Raw genomic sequence first — 18608 nt, 5'->3', positions numbered from 1 at the left:
ACACTGATCTAAAGACCAGAGACAAGAGGACAACAGACACAGAGACACCATGATCTAAAGACCAGAGACATGAGGACAACAGACACAGAGACACAATGATCTAAAGACCAGAGACAAGAGGACAGCAGACACAGAGACACAATGATCTAAAGACCAGAGACAAGAGGACAACAGACACAGAGACACAATGATCTAAAGACCAGAGACATGAGGACAACAGACACAGAGACACAATGATCTAAAGACCAGAGACAAGAGGACAACAGACACAGAGACACAATGATCTAAAGACCAGAGACAAGATGACAACAGACACAGAGACACAATGATCTACAGAGACCAGAGACAAGAGGACAACAGACACAGAGACACAATGATCTAAAGAGACCAGAGACAAGAGGACAACAGACACAGAGACACACTGATCTAAAGACCAGAGACAAGAGGACAACAGACACAGAGACACAATGATCTAAAGACCAGAGACAAGAGGACAACAGACACAGAGACACAATGATCTAAAGACCAGAGACATGAGGACAACAGACACAGAGACACAATGATCTAAAGACCAGAGACGAGAGGACAACAGACACAGAGACACAATGATCTAAAGACCAGAGACAAGAGGACAACAGACACAGAGACACAATGATCTAAAGACCAGAGACAAGAGGACAACAGACACAGAGACACAATGATCTAAAGACCAGAGACAAGAGGACAACAGACACAGGAGACACTTTACTGCACTCAGTACATCCTCCTCATTATACTGTCATACTTTTACTTAAGAAACATTTTCAGTGGAGGTATAACAGAGTACTTTCAGTGTGGTATTAGTATTTTCCTGAAGTACTTCCTCCGGCTCTGCTCAGAGTTCCTGAGAAGCTGCAGATCAACAGACAGTAAAAGCTTCTGACCGTGTTCAGACTCTTTTATTGCGTCGGAGCTGAGAGGACAGTGAAGTGTCAGTGTGTACTGGACACAGGACTCTGTCTATTCTCAGAGTCATTACGTCCCACGTGACATCTGATCTGAGGACAGTTACAGCAGCAGGTGACGTCCGATGGGGAGACACTCGGGCGGAGCGTCGCCTCCGTTAATGAGGATGAATGAGGGATTCCTCCGCTGCATATAAACTGCTGCTGCTGGTGCCTGACGGAGGAGACGCAGCTGATGAGGACACAGACAGCAGGTCTGAGATCAGCAGGTCGAACATCAGACTGTTCTGGGATCAGCAGGTCCGACATCAACTGTTCTGGGATCAGCAGGTCGAACATCAGACTGTTCTGAGATCAGCAGGTCCGACATCAACTGTTCTGAGATCAGCAGGTCGAACGTCAGACTGTTCTGAGATCAGCAGGTCCGACATCAACTGTTCTGGGATCAGCAGGTCGAACATCAACTGTTCTGAGATCAGCAGGTCGAACGTCTAACTGTTCTGGGATCAGCAGGTCGAACATCAGACTGTTCTGAGATCAGCAGGTCGAAAGTCTAACTGTTCTGGGATCAGCAGGTCGAACGTCTAACTGTTCTGGGATCAGCAGGTCGAACATCAGACTGTTCTGAGATCAGCAGGTCGAACGTCAGACTGTTCTGGGATCAGCAGGTCGAACGTCAGACTGTTCTGGGATCAGCAGGTCGAACGTCAGACTGTTCTGGGATCAGCAGGTCGAACGTCAGACTGTTCTGGGATCAGCAGGTCGAACGTCTAACTGTTCTGAGATCAGCAGGTCGAACGTCTAACTGTTCTGGGATCAGCAGGTCGAACGTCAGACTGTTCTGAGATCAGCAGGTCCAACATCAACTGTTCTGGGATCAGCAGGTCGAAAGTCTAACTGTTCTGGGATCAGCAGGTCGAACGTCTAACTGTTCTGGGATCAGCAGGTCGAACGTCTAACTGTTCTGGGATCAGCAGGTCGAAAGTCTAACTGTTCTGGGATCAGCAGGTCGAACGTCTAACTGTTCTGGGATCAGCAGGTAAGCCGTATTGATCTTCTCTTGCTTCATTTTTCCTTCAGTCTCACAGAATCTGCTCTTGTGTTTTTGTGTGAAATTATGAGTCAAAAATAGATTTTCAGTTATTTTTCATTTTTTATCGAACTATTGAGATGAAAACACTCTGAAATATATGTCTTTAGGTGAAATGCACCCTGGGAGTCGTAGTTGCTTCCCGTAGCTTCTGTCCTGATGGTCGTTGATGACGTGATGTCATAGTTTGTTCTTATGTTGCTCCTTCAACTCGAAGCCCCAAACCAGCTTGTTGTCATGGAAACATGTCATGTGGCCTTCAGGTGATGCTGGTCTCTTGTGATTGGTTAGAAACGTCCCTCCGTGATGACGTGGATGTAATGTCACAGTGTAACGAGCTCAGAGTCCAACAGACTGGATTCACACTTCAACCCAGCTGACTCAGGACCTTTACACACGTGTGTGTGTGTGTGTGTGTGTGTGTATGTGTGTGTGTCTTTTCAGGAAGCATGCGCCGATCACCTGAGCCCGACCTCAACACCTCCGCCTGGCTCCTCCCCAGCTTCAACACCTCCTGTCATCCTCCAGTCAGAGACTGTTCGTACGGCACGGCTCAGCTGATCCTCGTCGTCATGGTAACCGCCTCCCTCAGCATCGTCACTGTCCTCGGCAACACGCTGGTGATCCTGTCCATCAAGGTGAACCGTCACCTGCGGACCGTCAACAACTACTTCCTGCTGAGCCTGGCGTTGGCCGACCTGATCGTCGGCCTGCTGTCCATGAACCTGTACACGCTGTACCTGCTGTGGGGCCGCTGGCCCCTGGGGGCCGCAGTCTGCGACATGTGGCTCGTTGTGGACCACGTGGTCAGCAACGCGTCCGTCATGAACCTGCTGATCATCAGTCTGGACCGGTACCTCTGCATGACACAGCCGTTCAGCTACCCGGCGCGGCGGACAGGCAGGATGGCGAGGCTGATGATCGGCGCCGCCTGGCTGCTGTCCTTCGTCCTCTGGACCCCCGCCATCCTCTGCTGGCAGACGGATGGGGGCGAACGCGTCATCCCTGATGGAGAGTGTTACACCCAGCTCCTTGTGAGTCCTGCTGCCACTTTGGCGACGACGCTACCTTCTTTTTACCTGCCGGCGCTCGTCATGGTCGTCCTGTACAGCCGTCTGTCCGACGCCAGCCGCAGTCGCCTGAGCGCCCTGCGGACAGAGCGTGGTGTGCTCAGGACGTCCAGTCCGTCCATCAAAGACTTCCTCTTGAAACGAAGGAGTTTGGTGACCAGTGAGCCGGGCTCAGACCAGTCTCTGAACCAATCAGAGCCCAGCACTCCAAAGCCCAGAAGGAGCCAGAGAGACGCCTCAGAGCTGACGGACGTCTGTCTGTCCCCTCATCGGTGTCACCCCCGGGCCGCGGTCCGCCACCCCAGGGACGAAGACAACAACAAGATCGAAAGTGATTCTTCGTCCAACGCGGACCTCCACAGGACGGCCTTGGCAGCCTTCTCTGCCGGCTCCAGCTTCAGGTCTCAGGAGAGACGGAGGCGCCGAGTGATGGCGAGGGAGAGGAGGGTCACCAAGACCATCCTGGTAATCCTCCTGGCCTTCATTCTCACCTGGACGCCGTACAACATCTTGGCCGTCATCGCTGCCTTCTGTCACGTCTGCATCCCCCATGTCCTGTGGACCACCGGGTACTGGCTCTGTTACATCAACAGCGCCATCAACCCGGCCTGCTACGCGCTCTGCAGCGTCACCTTCAGAAAAACCTTCTGCAGCCTCCTGCGCTGCCGCCGCTCCAAGCTCCCATGAGGCTCTGCAGGTGTGGCCGATGCTCAGTCTGGCAGGTAAAGGAGGACGAGTCGGTCCACTGGTCACTTCAAGGACTTATTTCAGAGTTGAAGGACGTTTATTTTGTCTCCACTGTCAATTTGAATGTTAATGATCTCGATGTGACACACACACACACACACACACACTCACTCACTCACTCACTCACTCACTCACTCACACACACACACACACACACACACACACACACACACACTCACTCACTCACTCACTCACACACACACACACACACACACACACACACTCACTCACTCACTCACTCACTCACTCACTCACACACACACACACACACACACACTCACTCACTCACTCACTCACTCACTCACTCACACACACACACACACACACACACACACACACTCACTCACTCACTCACTCACACACACACACACACTCACTCACTCACTCACTCACTCACTCACTCACTCACTCACTCACACACACACACACTCACTCACTCACTCACTCACTCACTCACTCACACACACACACACACACACACACACTCACTCACTCACTCACTCACTCACTCACACACACACACACACTCACTCACTCACTCACTCACTCACTCACTCACTCACACACACACACACACACACACACACACACACACTCACTCACTCACTCACTCACTCACTCACACACACACACACACACACACACACACACACTCACTCACTCACTCACTCACTCACTCACTCACTCACACACACACACACACACACTCACTCACTCACTCACTCACTCACTCACTCACACACACACACACACACACACACACTCACTCACTCACTCACTCACTCACTCACTCACACACACACACTCACTCACTCACTCACTCACACACACACTCACACACACTCACTCACTCACTCACTCACTCACTCACTCACTCACTCACTCACTCACACACTCACACACTTTCATACCCAATCATGATCCTCTCACCTGTGACCAATCAGCCTGTTTACCTGTGGAATGTTCCAAACAGGTGTTTTTGGAGCGTTCCACATCTTTCAGTCTGTGAAACGTGTTGCTGCATCAGATTCACAACAAGCAGATATTTACAGAAATCAATGAAGCTGATGAGGAAGAACATTAAATATATTGACTTTGAGCTGATCTCAGGTCAGTTTGTGTCAAACAGGAAGTGGTCACACTGTTGCAGAAGATGCAGAAATCGTCGTCATAGCTGCTTCAAACTGACTCCAGAAGTAAAAGGACTTCAGTTGGTCTCAGAGCGCACAGCCTGTGAAGCTCTGTGGTTGGATGTTTATTGCTGAAATGCACCATGGGAGTTGTAGTTATTTACATTGAAATTTCACTCATGTCCATCACAAACTGTGGAAATGTTACTGTCACCTGTCACCAGCTCTCATCATCGTTAATACTAGCAGTGTCCGTCGACCTGCTGCTGCCTGTTTCCACCTTCCTGCTGCAAACACCACTTTTATTGTTGCTAAACTGGAAATTTGTCCAGAAAGTTACACTCAGACAAAATGGTGGACAGTAAAAATAGTCCACATTGTTGTAATTATGGATTGATTTGGACATGCGTGTGGAACCAGGCTAATGCTAAATGTTAACACATGCTGTCATGCTAAGTTATCATGCTAACAGGTTGATGTGTGGCAGTTAACATACATGTAACACTGAGACATGTTTCCGTGTCTCTCAGCGTCACATTCAGAAAAGTTTTGCTTCTTCTCACCACGTTTGTGCCAACGAGCTCATTAACGAACAGAACAAAGTCTTCACCAAAACAATGTACAGTATTTAATTTGTTCATTTACACACGTCTCACCGCAGCGTCGATAATCTACAGTTCAAAAATAGATTTGACAGAGGACGTGAAGATCCGTCCAGGCGTCCTCGTTTTGTACAAGTTTTAAAGGTGATTCTAAACATTTTCTGAGCAGAGAGCGACGTCCTGGACCGTCCTGGACCGTCCTGGACCGTCCTGGACCGTCCTCGACTGTCTCCCATGTTAATTTGACTTCTGCTACTGTCAAAGCTTTGAGGACTATTGGACGTTTACTGTTAATACAAACTATCGGCTACGAGGACACAATTATTCATTATTATCTATGGGGAGGATTCTGGAAACGCTTCTTACACTTTAATCCAAATAAACACAAGAACATCAAATCTGTAACAGGAAGAAACGTGAAGGAGGCCAAAGGTCAAAGGTGGTTGGCGTGTTCTGGAGGAGGCTCTCGGTTGTTTGCGTTGGATGGAGGAAGACGATTGTTCAGCTGGAGGAAGAAGATGAATCCCGCCGTCTCCTGCGTCTCTTTTCGTCCTTTAATTTGATTTCTTGTCTCCTGCAGGAGGACATGTGGACATAAATTCAGGGTTAAACCGAACCCGATCAGTCGTCAATCAGCTCATCAGTTTCACTTTCAAATGTTTGAATTTTGCATTAAATTTCTGTTCAAAAGTGAAAAGTTTCCTTCGTGTTTCTTCCAAACTGCAGCTGCTTCGTTTTAAACATCAGGTCAGAAAAGCTTCACTTTGTCCAGGATCCAGGATCCAGGTTCCAGGATGGATCCAGGATCCAGGATCTGAGGTTTTTTTTGAAGCTTTATGAAAACTGAACCGTCCCAAAAACACAGAAATAAAAACCCATTTTTCAATAAACTGCAGTCAGAGTTCAAATATTGAGTCACCTGGAAAGAAAGCAGCTATTTAAACCTGCATGAATGATTTTTGGCCACTTGGGGGCAGCAGACACAAACTGACCGTTAGTATCACCTGAGACGATGAAGAAGACTGAGCTGAGAGCAAAGTGGCTCCTCCACGTAGTTTGAATCAGTTTGTTGTGACTCACTGTTTGTTTGTTTGTTTGTTTGTTTGTTTGTTTGCCGCTCAGCTCAGTGATTTCAGGGAAAGTTTCTGAACCTTTAAACCACAAATCTGTTGATTAAATTGCTTCAAAACTTTGATTTGAGAGCTAAAAATCTGAATGATGATAAACTTCTGATCTGTTTCAGAGTCAAAGTTTTTGTCTTCACACTTTCTTCACTGTGGTAGTGGTACTTTTACTGCAGTATACGTGGAGTTCTTGGACCCGCTCTCACCTCGGGCTTTCTTGGCTTTGGGGGAGCACGGTTTGGACACCTTGACGACGGTCTGGCACTCGGCGTTGAACAGCGCCCTCTTCAGTGTCCCTGAGCGGCTCTTGGTGTTGGTGGTGGCGTCGCAGGACCCCCACGGACCGAACTTATACTTACAGTCACCTACAGGAAGTACACAGAATACGCTCAGGTGGTACAGAGGCGTGGACGTTTGTTCGTGCTTGAATTTGTGACGGACAAGTTGTTGACGGTAATCAGTGTAAGTGTGCAGCCTGCAGTTCCTGCAGTCACCACTAGAGGCTGCCACCAAAGTCTACACGAACCCCCGACGACTCCTTCCACAGGAAGTTTGGCTCTAAAAACACAAATTTACTGTTTCTGTTCGCGATTACTCTGACGAGGCGTCATGGAAACAAGAAAAATGATTTGTGCTCTCGATTGATTCAAACATTTTTTTCTGGTGAAATCTTCAGGTTTTATTTTCATCCTTGAGTCTTTTAAACATCTGACTAAAAAGTTGCTGACGGACGTCATCAGTTCATTAAACTCCTCTTCGTTCAGCTGAAGGTGCCAAAGGCTGCCCCCTGCAGGCCGGGGGAGGTAAAACACCAGAAGATCTTTGGAGCACAAATCAGATTCTTCTCTCCGTGACCCCGACAGGCCTTCATAGATCCTGATCTACCAAATTCACAAGAGCTCCTGGTCGAACACAGTCTGTTCTACTCTGGACCCTCAAACCCAGCAGACATCATCATCATCATCTTCGCAGCAACACGCTGTGAGGATGATGATGATGATGGCATTAGAAAGGTGGTTCAGTGTGAGTCAGGTGTCTCTGAGGTGTGGCGGTCTTTGGTGGTCTTCGTCTTACTGATGTCCTTCTTCCAGTTGCAGGGGATCTTGCAGTGGATCTTGTCCGTCCGGTCTTTGCAGGTGGCCTCTCTCAGACCGTCTCCGCAGTCTCCGTGTTCTGGAACACATTTCCCGTACTGCGTCTCTGCAGCGGAGCACTCCGAGGCCGGTCGGGACTTCTCGTGTTTCCCACCTGCAGAACAGAGAGACAGTAAGAGTACTACATCAGTACTACAGGACTGAGTACTGATACTTTAAGATTCCCTCCAGACATTTTTCGAGAAACAGCAGAAAGAATTAAAAGATTGACAATTTCAAACACAAAATCCTACATCATTACATCAGTGCTCAGTTGTCAGTACTACATTAGTACACCAGTACTGAGTCTTCAGTATTACATTAGTACACCAGTTCTGAGTACTGATGGGTCAGACTACACTCATCTTTGAACTCCTCCTTCACATGGGTCTTAACTCCTCAGCTGTACAGTTTCATGCTAATCAGCAGTCAGTGCAGTCTTCCGGAGCTTGAACACGACACGACGAGCGAACACTGAAGCTGAAGGTTTGTGAGTTTATCGTAACGAGCAGCAGAACGCCACGTTAGCGTCAAACAGACTGAGGTCTGAATAAATCTGGAATCTGAAGCACGTCGACCCTCCTGTTTTCTATTTCAGGCTTGTAGACGCTGGTTTCCAGTCATGACCTTCATCACAACCCATCTCGCTCTTCAACCTTTAGGCTACGAGCTGCACATTCCTGCTGACAGGAAGTGCATTCTGGGAAACGTAAACCTCAAACAGAAGAAGACGAGCAGGATGAAGAAAGGCCGGTTCACCTGAACAATGAATCACAACCTCTCGAGACGCAGAAGAACGACTGGAATGTGGTCATGGTCTCCGTGATGACACCGACAGGTTTCAGGTGAACGTAGCAGCTAGCTGTCACTCGAGCAGCTTCGCCCGTAATTCTACAGAACTTTAACCTTAAATTTAATAACAAGTGAGTTCAATTCAAATTCACCCCTGTGCACTCGTCAGCGAAATGAACCACAGAGACCAAAACTGGTTCCATTTATTTCTGCTTTAAAGTCGCCTTTGGAGCCTCAAGTGGCCATTTGAAGAACTGCAGCCAGTTTTTGGCACTTTAGTTTTCAGGAGGCTGCTGGTTGGTCAATCCCCGACTCAGAAAAAATAACAATGACTGAACATGGAGGACGGATTCTTCCTGAAGTGAGTTCAGTTTTTATTCAGTTTTTAGCAGAAACATCTGAAGAAGCTTCAGTTCATGCAGAAGTTTTAGATCTTTGCTCATTTCTCACCTTTGTGAGCTTTGGCTCTTCTGTTGGCCTCGGCGGTGAGCGTCAGGGCCAGAAGCAGCAGCAGCATCACTGAGAACAAACTTCGCATCCTGTGGAGACACAAACGTGAACGACTGTAATCAAAAAGAAAGAGATGACAGAAACGTGAACATGCTGTGGCCATGAAGCAACGTCCAGCCGGAGCCAAAACCGGGACCCGGACATGGACGACGGCCAAGAAGCTCCAAAAGTCTGTTTTTATCTGCAATGTTGAGATTTTACATTATCAGCATTCTGAAAAAAACTGAATTCTAGTTTGATGTTTTATATATGAAACCTTCATTTAACAGGAAGCCTCTTGAGATTTTCTCTGTTTTTCAACAGAAAAAGTCAAAGAAAGTAAAACGCTGCCACAGTCAGCAGGCGGTCATGACCTCAGCGCTCTCTTTTAGTCTTTATCTGTTTGCAGTTTGGTAAAATTATCTCCATCAACAGTCTACTGAATTAGCCATTGGCAGCTCCTGTTAGCCGTTAGCTGTTAGCATCATATCAAGCTCTTCTCCTGTGGAACCATCTTCCAGTCTTTCTCCAGGAGGCAGACACCATCTCTGCATTTAAGAGTAGGCTTAAAACTTTAGGCTTGAAGTTTTTGGTTAGGGCTGGCTCAGGCTTGCCTTGGACCAGCCCTTAGTTATGCTGTTATAGGATTAGACTGCTGGAAGGTTTCCCATACACATGCATAAAAACATATGTATATATTAGAGCTGTCACTGTGACTTTATTTCTGTCTCTGTCTGTCTCACTCTCTCTCTCTTGCTCTCCCTCTCTCACCCAACCGGTCGAGGCAGATGGCCGCCCACCCTGATCCTGGTTCTGCCTGGTAAAAGGCAAGTTTTTCGTCGCCACTGTCACCAAGCGCTTGCTCATGAGGGAACTATTGGGTCTCAGTAGATAAAGAGTTTGGTCTGGACCAGCTCTATATGGAAAGTGTCCTGAGACAACTTCCGTTGTGATTTGGTGCTACACAAATAAAATTGAATCAAAATTAGCAGTTCCTGTTAGCAGTTAGCCATTAGCAATGTCCTAATGGATGTACAGACAGCATCTTTTATCCGGACATTTCTTCCTTTTATATAGAAACTGTGACGATCTGGAACAAAAGATTTGAACAGAAAACAACGATCGAGAGAGGAAGTGACGTGGGTCAGAAGGGACGAGTCCCCTCAGTCTGGGGGTCCGATGTGGTGCTGGTTATGGTGCTGGGGGTCTTTTTTATCTGTGCCCAGGGGCCCATTGTCTCAGACTCTGTCCATGACAGGGTCCAGAGTGTCCTGCTAGCTTTCAACCCTCAGATCAAAAAGGTGTTTCAGGTCCGTAGAAATGGACTTTTGGTCCTAATCTGATCCTGTTGTGCGATTGGCCGACAGGATACTGAACTGTTGCGTGATCTGACCCGTTCTGGTCTGGTCTGGCTTGGGCCAGATGGTCCAAATTTAGTTCAAATCAAATCTGCTCTTTTCAGCTCGGGCCCCCAAATGTCAGAACGCTTAAGCCCAATAATCTGACCATTGTATTCAGAGCAGCAGCATCGGGATTATGGAAGTAGGCTAATGTATTCACACGCTGCTCTCAGCACATGTTTACGCTGTTTTTCACTCCGGTTTTGGTTGATTTCTCCAGATTAAAGCCGTCTTCACTGTTTGACGGCGGCACCATCAGCTCGGAGGAGAAACGCAGCGCGGGGCTCTCGGCTCCACTTTGGAAAAAAGAGAGTCAATTACCCATAAAGCCCCTCTCTCCCTCTCTGTTGTTATTGTGCTGAGAAATGACAGACTCCTCTTTCAGGCCTCCATTAAAGCAATGGTCCTCTTTCACATGTCAGCTGGCAGAGCAAATCCTGCTCTTCTCGCTCCTCCTGCGGCCTTTTATGAGGAAAGAACCGGCTCAGCAGGCCTCCAGTCTGTCCTCCATCAATGAAGAAGAGGAGGAGGAGGAGGAGGAGAGGAGGGGGAGGAGGCCAAGCAGCGTCTGAAAGAGCCCTTTAGATTTCCACTCAAAAGAATACTGATTCATTGGCCCAAAACAAAGCCGCTTCTAGCCTGGTTTCATTTCTCTGAAGCCTAACACAGATTCCATGCCTCGTCTTAGGAGCTGTGCCCCCCCACGCGCCCCCCAGTGCCCCCCGCCCTGAATAGAAACTCATTTGCATAAGAAAACAAAGAAATCTTAGCATGAAGAAAAGGAGTGGGATGCTCCCTTTGGTTCCAAACCAGGAACAACATTTAGAGGAAGTTCCTCCCGACTCTCAGGGTTCACCCTCACATCCGGAAACAAGGAGCACAGTTTGGAGACGAGAGTCTGTCCAGGGTCGCTGCCGCAGAGCTCGTCCTCAGCCTGTCTTCAGCTCGTCCTCAGCCTGTCTTCAGCTCGTCTTCAGCTCGTCTTCAGCTCATCTTCAGCCTGTCTTCAGCTTGTCTTCAGCTTGTCCTCAGCTCGTCTTCAGCCTGTCTTCAGCTCGTCTTCAGCCTGTCTTCAGCTCGTCTTCAGCTTGTCTTCAGCTCGTCCTCAGCCTGTCTTCAGCTCGTCTTCAGCCTGTCTTCAGCTCGTCTTCAGCCTGTCTTCAGCTCGTCCTCAGCCTGTCTTCAGCCTGTCTTCAGCTCGTCTTCAGCTTGTCTTCAGCTCATTTTCAGCCTGTCTTCAGCTCATCTTCAGCCTGTCTTCAGCTCGTCTTCAGCCTGTCTTCAGCCTGTCTTCAGCTCGTCTTCAGCCTGTCTTCAGCTCGTCTTCAGCCTGTCTTCAGCTCATTTTCAGCCTGTCTTCAGCTCATCTTCAGCTCGTCTTCAGCTTGTCTTCAGCTTGTCTTCAGCTCGTCTTCAGCTCATCTTCAGCTTGTCTTCAGCTTGTCTTCAGCTTGTCTTCAGCTCGTCTTCAGCCTGTCTTCAGCTCGTCTTCAGTCTGTCTTCAGCCTGTCTTCAGCTCGTCTTCAGCCTGTCTTCAGCTCATTTTCAGCCTGTCTTCAGCTCATCTTCAGCTCGTCTTCAGCTTGTCTTCAGCTTGTCTTCAGCTCGTCTTCAGCTCATCTTCAGCTTGTCTTCAGCTTGTCTTCAGCTTGTCTTCAGCTCGTCTTCAGCCTGTCTTCAGCTCGTCTTCAGTCTGTCTTCAGCCTGTCTTCAGCTCGTCTTCAGCTCGTCTTCAGCTCATTTTCAGCCTGTCTTCAGCTCGTCTTCAGCTCATTTTCAGCCTGTCTTCAGCTCATCTTCAGCTCGTCTCCAGCCTGTCTTCAGCCTGTCTTCAGCTTGTCTTCAGCCTGTCTTCAGCTTGTCTTCAGTTTATTTTCAGCTCATTTTCAGTCTGTTTTCAGCAGCAGACAAACAAACACACAGAGGCTTAAAGAAAAGCTGCCTGACGTCAAAGGTGTGGTCTGAAGGCCGAGGAGGAAAAGAGGGAGCGGATGTTAAACATGTGACAGCAAACGTCTCCTTGAATGAGACATTTTGATTTTTTCTGTTGGGAGAAAAAGGACGAGTGGAGAGCGAGGTTCATTAAAAAGATTTATAAAATTAAAGCTGGAAATAATGACGACGAAACAACAACATGAAGGTGATAAAAACATCTGCACACCTGACACCGACTCACAGTACTACACACAGTACTACACACAGTACTACAGACAATACTGCAGAGAACACATTCCTTCTTTTGTCAGGTGGAAAAACGTCATTCAAACACTGAATATTACAAACAAACAGAAAACATAAAATGGTCAAATCAAACGGAAAATTATCAAACTCGTTAATCTGCAGCCAAACAGAAGAAGAAGTTTAGAAACAAATTTAGGATTAAAACTGAATCTTGAATGTGAATTCTTCTAAAAAGTGAAAACTGCCAGATGTCTCTTCATGTCTTCACCCTGAGTTACAACAAACTTCCTTCAAGACCTTTCAAAATCATTTCTGTTGGTAACATCCTTTCAAAATAACATCTGCACTGACTGATAGTCACAGAATCCTTCAAAATAAAGGTTAAGAAAAAGTTCACTCAGTTTTCCAGGAACTTCATTTAAGTTTCAATCATTAATCATCACCAGATTCACCTTCAGCTGAAGTCAGACGGTTAACGAGCTAATGTTCAGATGTAATCTGCACTCGTCCTGTTCTTAATCCTTCAGAAAGGGAAAGAAAAAAGATCACAGCCTCAGAGGAAACACAGAAAAAGATGAACAGGAGAAAAAGAGACAGAAAAGGAGAAAAAGGGATGAAAACAGGAAACTTACTTGCTGAGCTCAGAGGAGCAGCCAGTTGAGCTGTGGAGTCGTCGCCTTCTGTCGCTGCTTTCAGCTGCTGCTGCCGGACGACCTCCCCTCACACACACACACACACACACACACACACGCACACACACACACGCACGCGCGCGCGCACACACACACACACACACACAGGCACACAGTCTCACAGACTCACACACACACTGGCACACATGTAGTGTCTCACACACACAGACACATGACAACACACACCCACGTTTGTACTTCTACCCCATGAGGACCCTCAGCCTGGTCTAAACATAAACCTGGTTCTAACCTGACCCCTCAGACCAGATCTGAACCCTCAAACAGTCCTCTGACATTGTGAGGACCGAGCAAAATGTCCTCATTCCGCAATCTGGATCTCACAAAGATAGCTGAACAAGTACCCATACACACACACACACACACACACACACACACACACACACACACACACACACACACAGAGCATATGGACAATGCTGAAAACCGGCCTCATGTGACATCACAAGCTTTAATCCACACCCTGAGGAACAAAGCAAGCTCAGCTCATTAGCATGAAGTGTGTGTGTGTGTGTGTGTAGACGAACTGTGTGAGCTAATATTTGCTCAAACTGTGGCCGAAGTTTTAAGTGCTGCTTGTAGTTTAGAGGTGAGGTGGAATCACGGTGTGCAGGTGTGCCGCAGGTGTGCCGCAGGTGTGCCGCAGGTGTGCCGCAGGTGTGCTGCAGGTATGTGGTGGAGCAAAGTTCACTTAGTGTTTAACTCCACTGACTCTCTGCTGTGTGCAAATATTAACATACTACACTTCAGTAAAAGTATACACTGCAGACTGAAATACTTCATGACAAGTAAAAGTTTAAGTATCATCAGCAAAATGTACTTCAAGTATCAAAGTATTCATGATGCACTGCGTTGTTTTTAATGATGAGTTCTGTTGTGTCGTTTAATCTCTAAAATTAAATATCTGTTTTCATATTCAGGCTGTGTTTCTTTACGTTGGGGCCAGTTGCTGTATTTCTAAAGATAACTCTGACCCACTGAAGCAGCACATGCTCGTCATTGGCTACTCAAAGCGCCAATCATCTGCACAAACGGTTGAAACTGACTCCAAAGATGGAGGAGAAGTTTTCTGTGGTTTCTGTGAACTGATCCAAACGAAGACAGAGATCGTGGCTGCTGCGTCACTGGCTGTAAATCTCTGCTGTAGGTCTTGTGGTTCTGCAGAGTTCTGCGTCAGAACCGAGTTCTCGGGCGTTCTCGGCTCTCTGTTCTCCCCTCGGTGACAAACAAGCAGCAGAATAAGAGGACGTCTCGCGGCGCTCTGATGGCTCAGTCATGCGTGGAGGCCATTGTTAAAGTCTGCAGCTGGGAACCCGGAGCGGGAGGGGGAAGCCTTCCCGCCCCCCTTCAGGACTCAGACCGGCTCTCTCAGACTAAAGGCAGAGCAGACCTCAGACCTCAGACCTCTGGGTTTCAGGTGTCACAACGCATCGTTTTGGTTTGGAATTTCCTGTCGGTGATCAACCATCAAGAAACAACCAGCAGCAAGGGAGCGTCCGTGAAGTGACGTGATGAAAACATTAAAACCTGATCACTGATTGGACTGACAATGATGATGTCAGAGGTTGTAGAAAGTAAAGTTTTTTCTCTCTGTTTTAACGTGAATAACATGAAATGTTCGACCCTTGTCCTGACATACATGCTACAGTAGCTCTGATTGGTCAAAAGCTGCAGTGTTTGACCAATCAGAAGCCTCCTGGAAGTTCCTGAACGGTCTGAATCTTTGGTACGAGCTTTAAAGATCAGCAGCTTTAAAAGCTACAAAGACACACAAGGCCAGCCTGAGTTCCTCAGCCTCAGCTTCACGGCCTGTCCTGTGACGTGTGAGCTGATTCATATGGAAGTAAAAGTTTCTTTTTTAAAATAAAAGCAGAGATAAACAGACATTTGTTTCACCTCTGAAGTTAATAAATTGCCTAAATAAAAAACACTCAAACCCCAAAATGATCAGTTTAGCATCATGAAGAAAGAAAAACAGCTAATCCAACTGTTATGAAGCTGGACTCATTTGGTATTTTTGATTTAAAAAGTAACTTCAGTGATTCATTGACGAACGGCTGCTGATTAATTTTCTGTCAGTCGACCAATCGATCGGTGTCCTCTTGGGAAAAACGTCATTGTCCTCACAGAAAGCTGTAGCTGACATGCTTTATTGCAGGTCACTCAGAAATGATAAAACCAAAGCAAACAGTGATGACTGCAGTATCATACAGGATAACGTCACTCTGACTGTCGTGGGATTAGCTTGAACACAGACGGACTGCTTTGGCAGAATCGGCTTCAGCTTCTGTCGCCATTTAAAGTGTCCAACACTGACGAGTCTACCGGGCGTCTCAGCGTTACACACTCGATACACATCACGATGAAAGCATCCTGCTGGCAGCCGCTTGCTTTACAGTCATGTAACAGACAAAAGATTACAAAAAAAATCTCATATGTTGACTGAAAAATCTAAAATTCGGACTGAAGCAGTCGACGACTCGCTTCACTGCGTTTGATCACAAGCAAAATGTGTTTTATCTCTACAAAGAAATCATAAATATCTAAATTCATGTGTGTCTAAGTTAAATATCCAAAGTCTGAACAAACACTTTTTTCTGTCGAGTAAACGAAAACATCCAAAAGTCACTAGAAGCTCGAACGCAGACACGTTTTTGCAGCCGTTTTATCTGATATGGCGAAAGCGTTCAGCTGCAGACGGATGAATACGGTCAGTGTTCGCTCAAAGCCGCTGTTGTTCCCTTCAGCAGCTCTTCTGTACACACATCTTTGTCACTGGACACGGAGGTCAGAGCGCTAACGTCTACTTAAGAAAAGCCACATTCAAAACGCAGTTTGGAGGACATCTGAACGTCTTTGTGGGACCAGTTTGAATTCACTTTAGTGTCCAGAGGCTTTTATGTCCTTTAGTTTGGACTCCATCAGAGGACAGAAGCCTTTTCAGGCGTCCAAACCAAACGTTTCCATAACGAAGGATCGTCTCCGATCAGTTAAAGCATTTTGGGCGACAAACGGATGACGATCCACGTTCGTGCGTCTTCCCGCCTCCTCTCTCGGCCCGTGGACTCCTCCCCTTTGACCCCGGCTATAGATGGAGGAGGAGGAAGGAGCAAACAAATGTGAGACCTACAGACGGACAGATGCTTTGGACAGACAGGGAGGACTTCAGACCGCTGTCTCCTGGTCTTCTCTCTGGATCATCTGGTAATGTTGGCGGTTCTCCAGGTACTCGGCCAGCTCGCGGTCGTTGGCCTTCTCAGCTCGCTGTTTGGGAGTCTCGCCCTGAAAGACAAACACGACGTCTCCGTCAGGGTCGGTTTGGTCCTGATCCAGCAGGTCCTGATTCAAAACCATGAAGTTCATCAGCTTCAGTTATTGATCTGATGTGACTGAAAGGTTCAGAGGAGAAGGTGACCCTGAAACTGATGTGAGATCAGCTGAGAGGAGGTCTCACAGAGTGGAGCTTCTTACTCAGTTCATCTCACTTCTTACCCAGTGTCCCCGCTGTGGGATCAATAAAGTCTTTTCTTATCTTATCTTATCTTATCTTATCTTCTTCCCTCACAGATGATCTTTGATGAGTTCACAGACAAACAGATTAAATCAATTTACTGAGTGAATGAACGTGAAATCAGAATCAGCTGATACGAGACGTTTGACGTCTGGACAGGTGAGACATCGAGAGAAGCTGCTTCCTGAATGTGATCAATAAACAAATGATCAGCTGAAGATGATCAATAGACGACACTGTGAGAAGCGAAGGACGAGCAGCTTTCTCTGGGTCTCGGCTTCACACCAACAGTTTACACACTAACGAACACATGAACTCTTTTCTCTCTCTGGAGACGAGAGCAGAAAAAAACTCAGATTATGGGCTGCTTCCTGTTACCACGGGCTTCACCATGGCAACGGTGAGCGGCAGCCTTTGTGTGTGTCGGAGCGAGGCCGGGGATCCTGCGGCGCTTCGTTTCTCAATGACACACAACATTAATCACTTTATAGAAGTGGGTCAAATACTGCTGGAGATCCATTTAAAGTGGGGGGGGGCAGCTGAGGCTGGTGGCCGTCACCACGCCTGAGAACGCCTCACAAAGCCGCCTCGTACCGCAGGAAGCCGCCGCCGCTGGGCCATGAGGGTCAGTCCAGAAAGCTTCATCAGTCTCAAGTTAAACCCTTTCAGTCATTTTTAAGCTTTGCTAGCAGCACGGACGTTAGCGTCTGTCCTCCGTTGGACTGGACTGAGGACTGAGACGCTCAGACGTTCATGTCCCTCAGAAGATCAACTGGAATGACCAATTTCAATGTGTTCAGTACTTCGATAGAAAGTACCTGAAAAACATTCCCATCAGCCTCAGCGGCATTGTGTTTACTGCTAATTAGCTAATGTTAGCATGCTAACATGCTAAACTAGAATGGCGAACATGGTAAACATTACACCTGCTGAACGTCAGCGTGTTAGCATCATCACTGTGAGCATGTTAGCACGCTGTTCATCAGTGTTGAGCTGTTACTCGGTGACACATCACAGTAATGAGATTACAGTCGTGTCCGGGATTACACGCTGGAAACAGTTACTCATCTGAGTAGATCTGTGTTCCTTTGACTGGGGGTCACATCAGTTTTGTCCCTGATGGAATGGTCCTGGAGCTGGTGCAGAGGATGGAGGTGAAGCTAGCAGTTAGCCTGACTTCACTTGTTAGCTAATTTATTTTTGATTATCTCATTTGTTATTAGTTAGCTAATGTTAGCATCGGGTCAGCTACATCCAGACCGCTTCGTTTGGAGTCGGAGGCCGTGTGAACAGCTTTGTTTGGGACTTCTGGAGAGCTGTGAGCAGTCACTGATGCTAAGCTAATGTTAGCAGCTGGATGATCAGTGAATTGATCCAAACTATTGGCTGCCTGTCACAGGTGAGTGCTGCTTTACCTGCAGGTCAGTCTTCATAAGCGACGCCCCGGCCTCCACCAGGTAGTGACAGATGCTCCTCTGGCAGGAGGAGGCGGCTTTATGGAGCGCCGTCTCGCCTCTGAAACACACGGAAACACAGAAACATGAGAGCAGGTCTGCAGTTTGACGAAGGTCTTAATACATGAGATGAAGAACAGGAAGGAAACAGGACTCACGTCTCTCTCTCCGTGACGTCCAGGTGAGACGTGGGCACTGAATGAAACCAGACAGACACAGAGTGATTCATCA

The 18608-nt window shown here is 47.4% G+C and overlaps 3 protein-coding genes across 18 annotated transcripts in view; 1 reads left to right on the top strand and 2 right to left on the bottom strand.

Moving 5' to 3' along the window:
• Nucleotides 1–554: 554 nt before the first annotated feature.
• chrm4b (cholinergic receptor, muscarinic 4b) lies at nt 555–3931 on the top strand. Of its 9 annotated transcripts, XM_076732839.1 has the most exons (3): nt 555–1244; nt 1306–1335; nt 1367–3931. In XM_076732839.1, the coding sequence occupies exon 3, from the start codon at nt 2484–2486 to the stop codon at nt 3789–3791; it is 1308 nt and encodes a 435-aa protein (XP_076588954.1). In that variant the 5' UTR covers nt 555–1244; nt 1306–1335; nt 1367–2483; the 3' UTR covers nt 3792–3931. The 9 variants fall into 9 exon arrangements, with proteins under 9 accessions (XP_076588954.1, XP_076588953.1, XP_076588951.1 ...); XM_076732838.1 differs by having other exon boundaries at nt 555–1274; nt 1306–3931; XM_076732836.1 differs by having other exon boundaries at nt 555–1366; nt 1427–3931.
• A 1655-nt stretch (nt 3932–5586) lies between these two features.
• Nucleotides 5587–13708, bottom strand: mdkb (midkine b). Its single transcript, XM_076732843.1, has 5 exons — nt 13335–13708; nt 9083–9171; nt 7782–7955; nt 6914–7072; nt 5587–6157 (listed from the first exon to the last, which is right to left on the bottom strand). Exons 2-5 carry the CDS (start codon nt 9168–9170, stop codon nt 6138–6140), a joined length of 441 nt encoding a protein of 146 aa, XP_076588958.1. The 5' UTR covers nt 9171; nt 13335–13708; the 3' UTR covers nt 5587–6137.
• A 1838-nt stretch (nt 13709–15546) lies between these two features.
• dgkzb (diacylglycerol kinase, zeta b) overlaps nt 15547–18608 on the bottom strand; it is a 47476-nt gene continuing 44414 nt past the window's right edge. For all 8 annotated transcript variants that reach the window (XM_076732403.1, XM_076732404.1, XM_076732402.1 and 5 more), the window contains 3 exons: nt 18536–18572; nt 18339–18438; nt 15547–16694 (listed from right to left, as the gene is read on the bottom strand). In XM_076732403.1, the coding sequence (XP_076588518.1) occupies nt 16578–16694; nt 18339–18438; nt 18536–18572 (254 nt within the window). In that variant the 3' untranslated portion in view covers nt 15547–16577. The remainder of the gene's footprint in view (nt 16695–18338; nt 18439–18535; nt 18573–18608) is intronic.

The sequence above is a fragment of the Chaetodon auriga genome, chromosome 6 (genome assembly GCF_051107435.1).
Source record: "Chaetodon auriga isolate fChaAug3 chromosome 6, fChaAug3.hap1, whole genome shotgun sequence".
NCBI classification, from domain to species: domain Eukaryota; kingdom Metazoa; phylum Chordata; class Actinopteri; order Chaetodontiformes; family Chaetodontidae; genus Chaetodon; species Chaetodon auriga.
The sequence above is the reverse complement of the archived record's forward strand: the minus strand, read 5'-3'. Positions and strand labels throughout refer to the sequence as shown.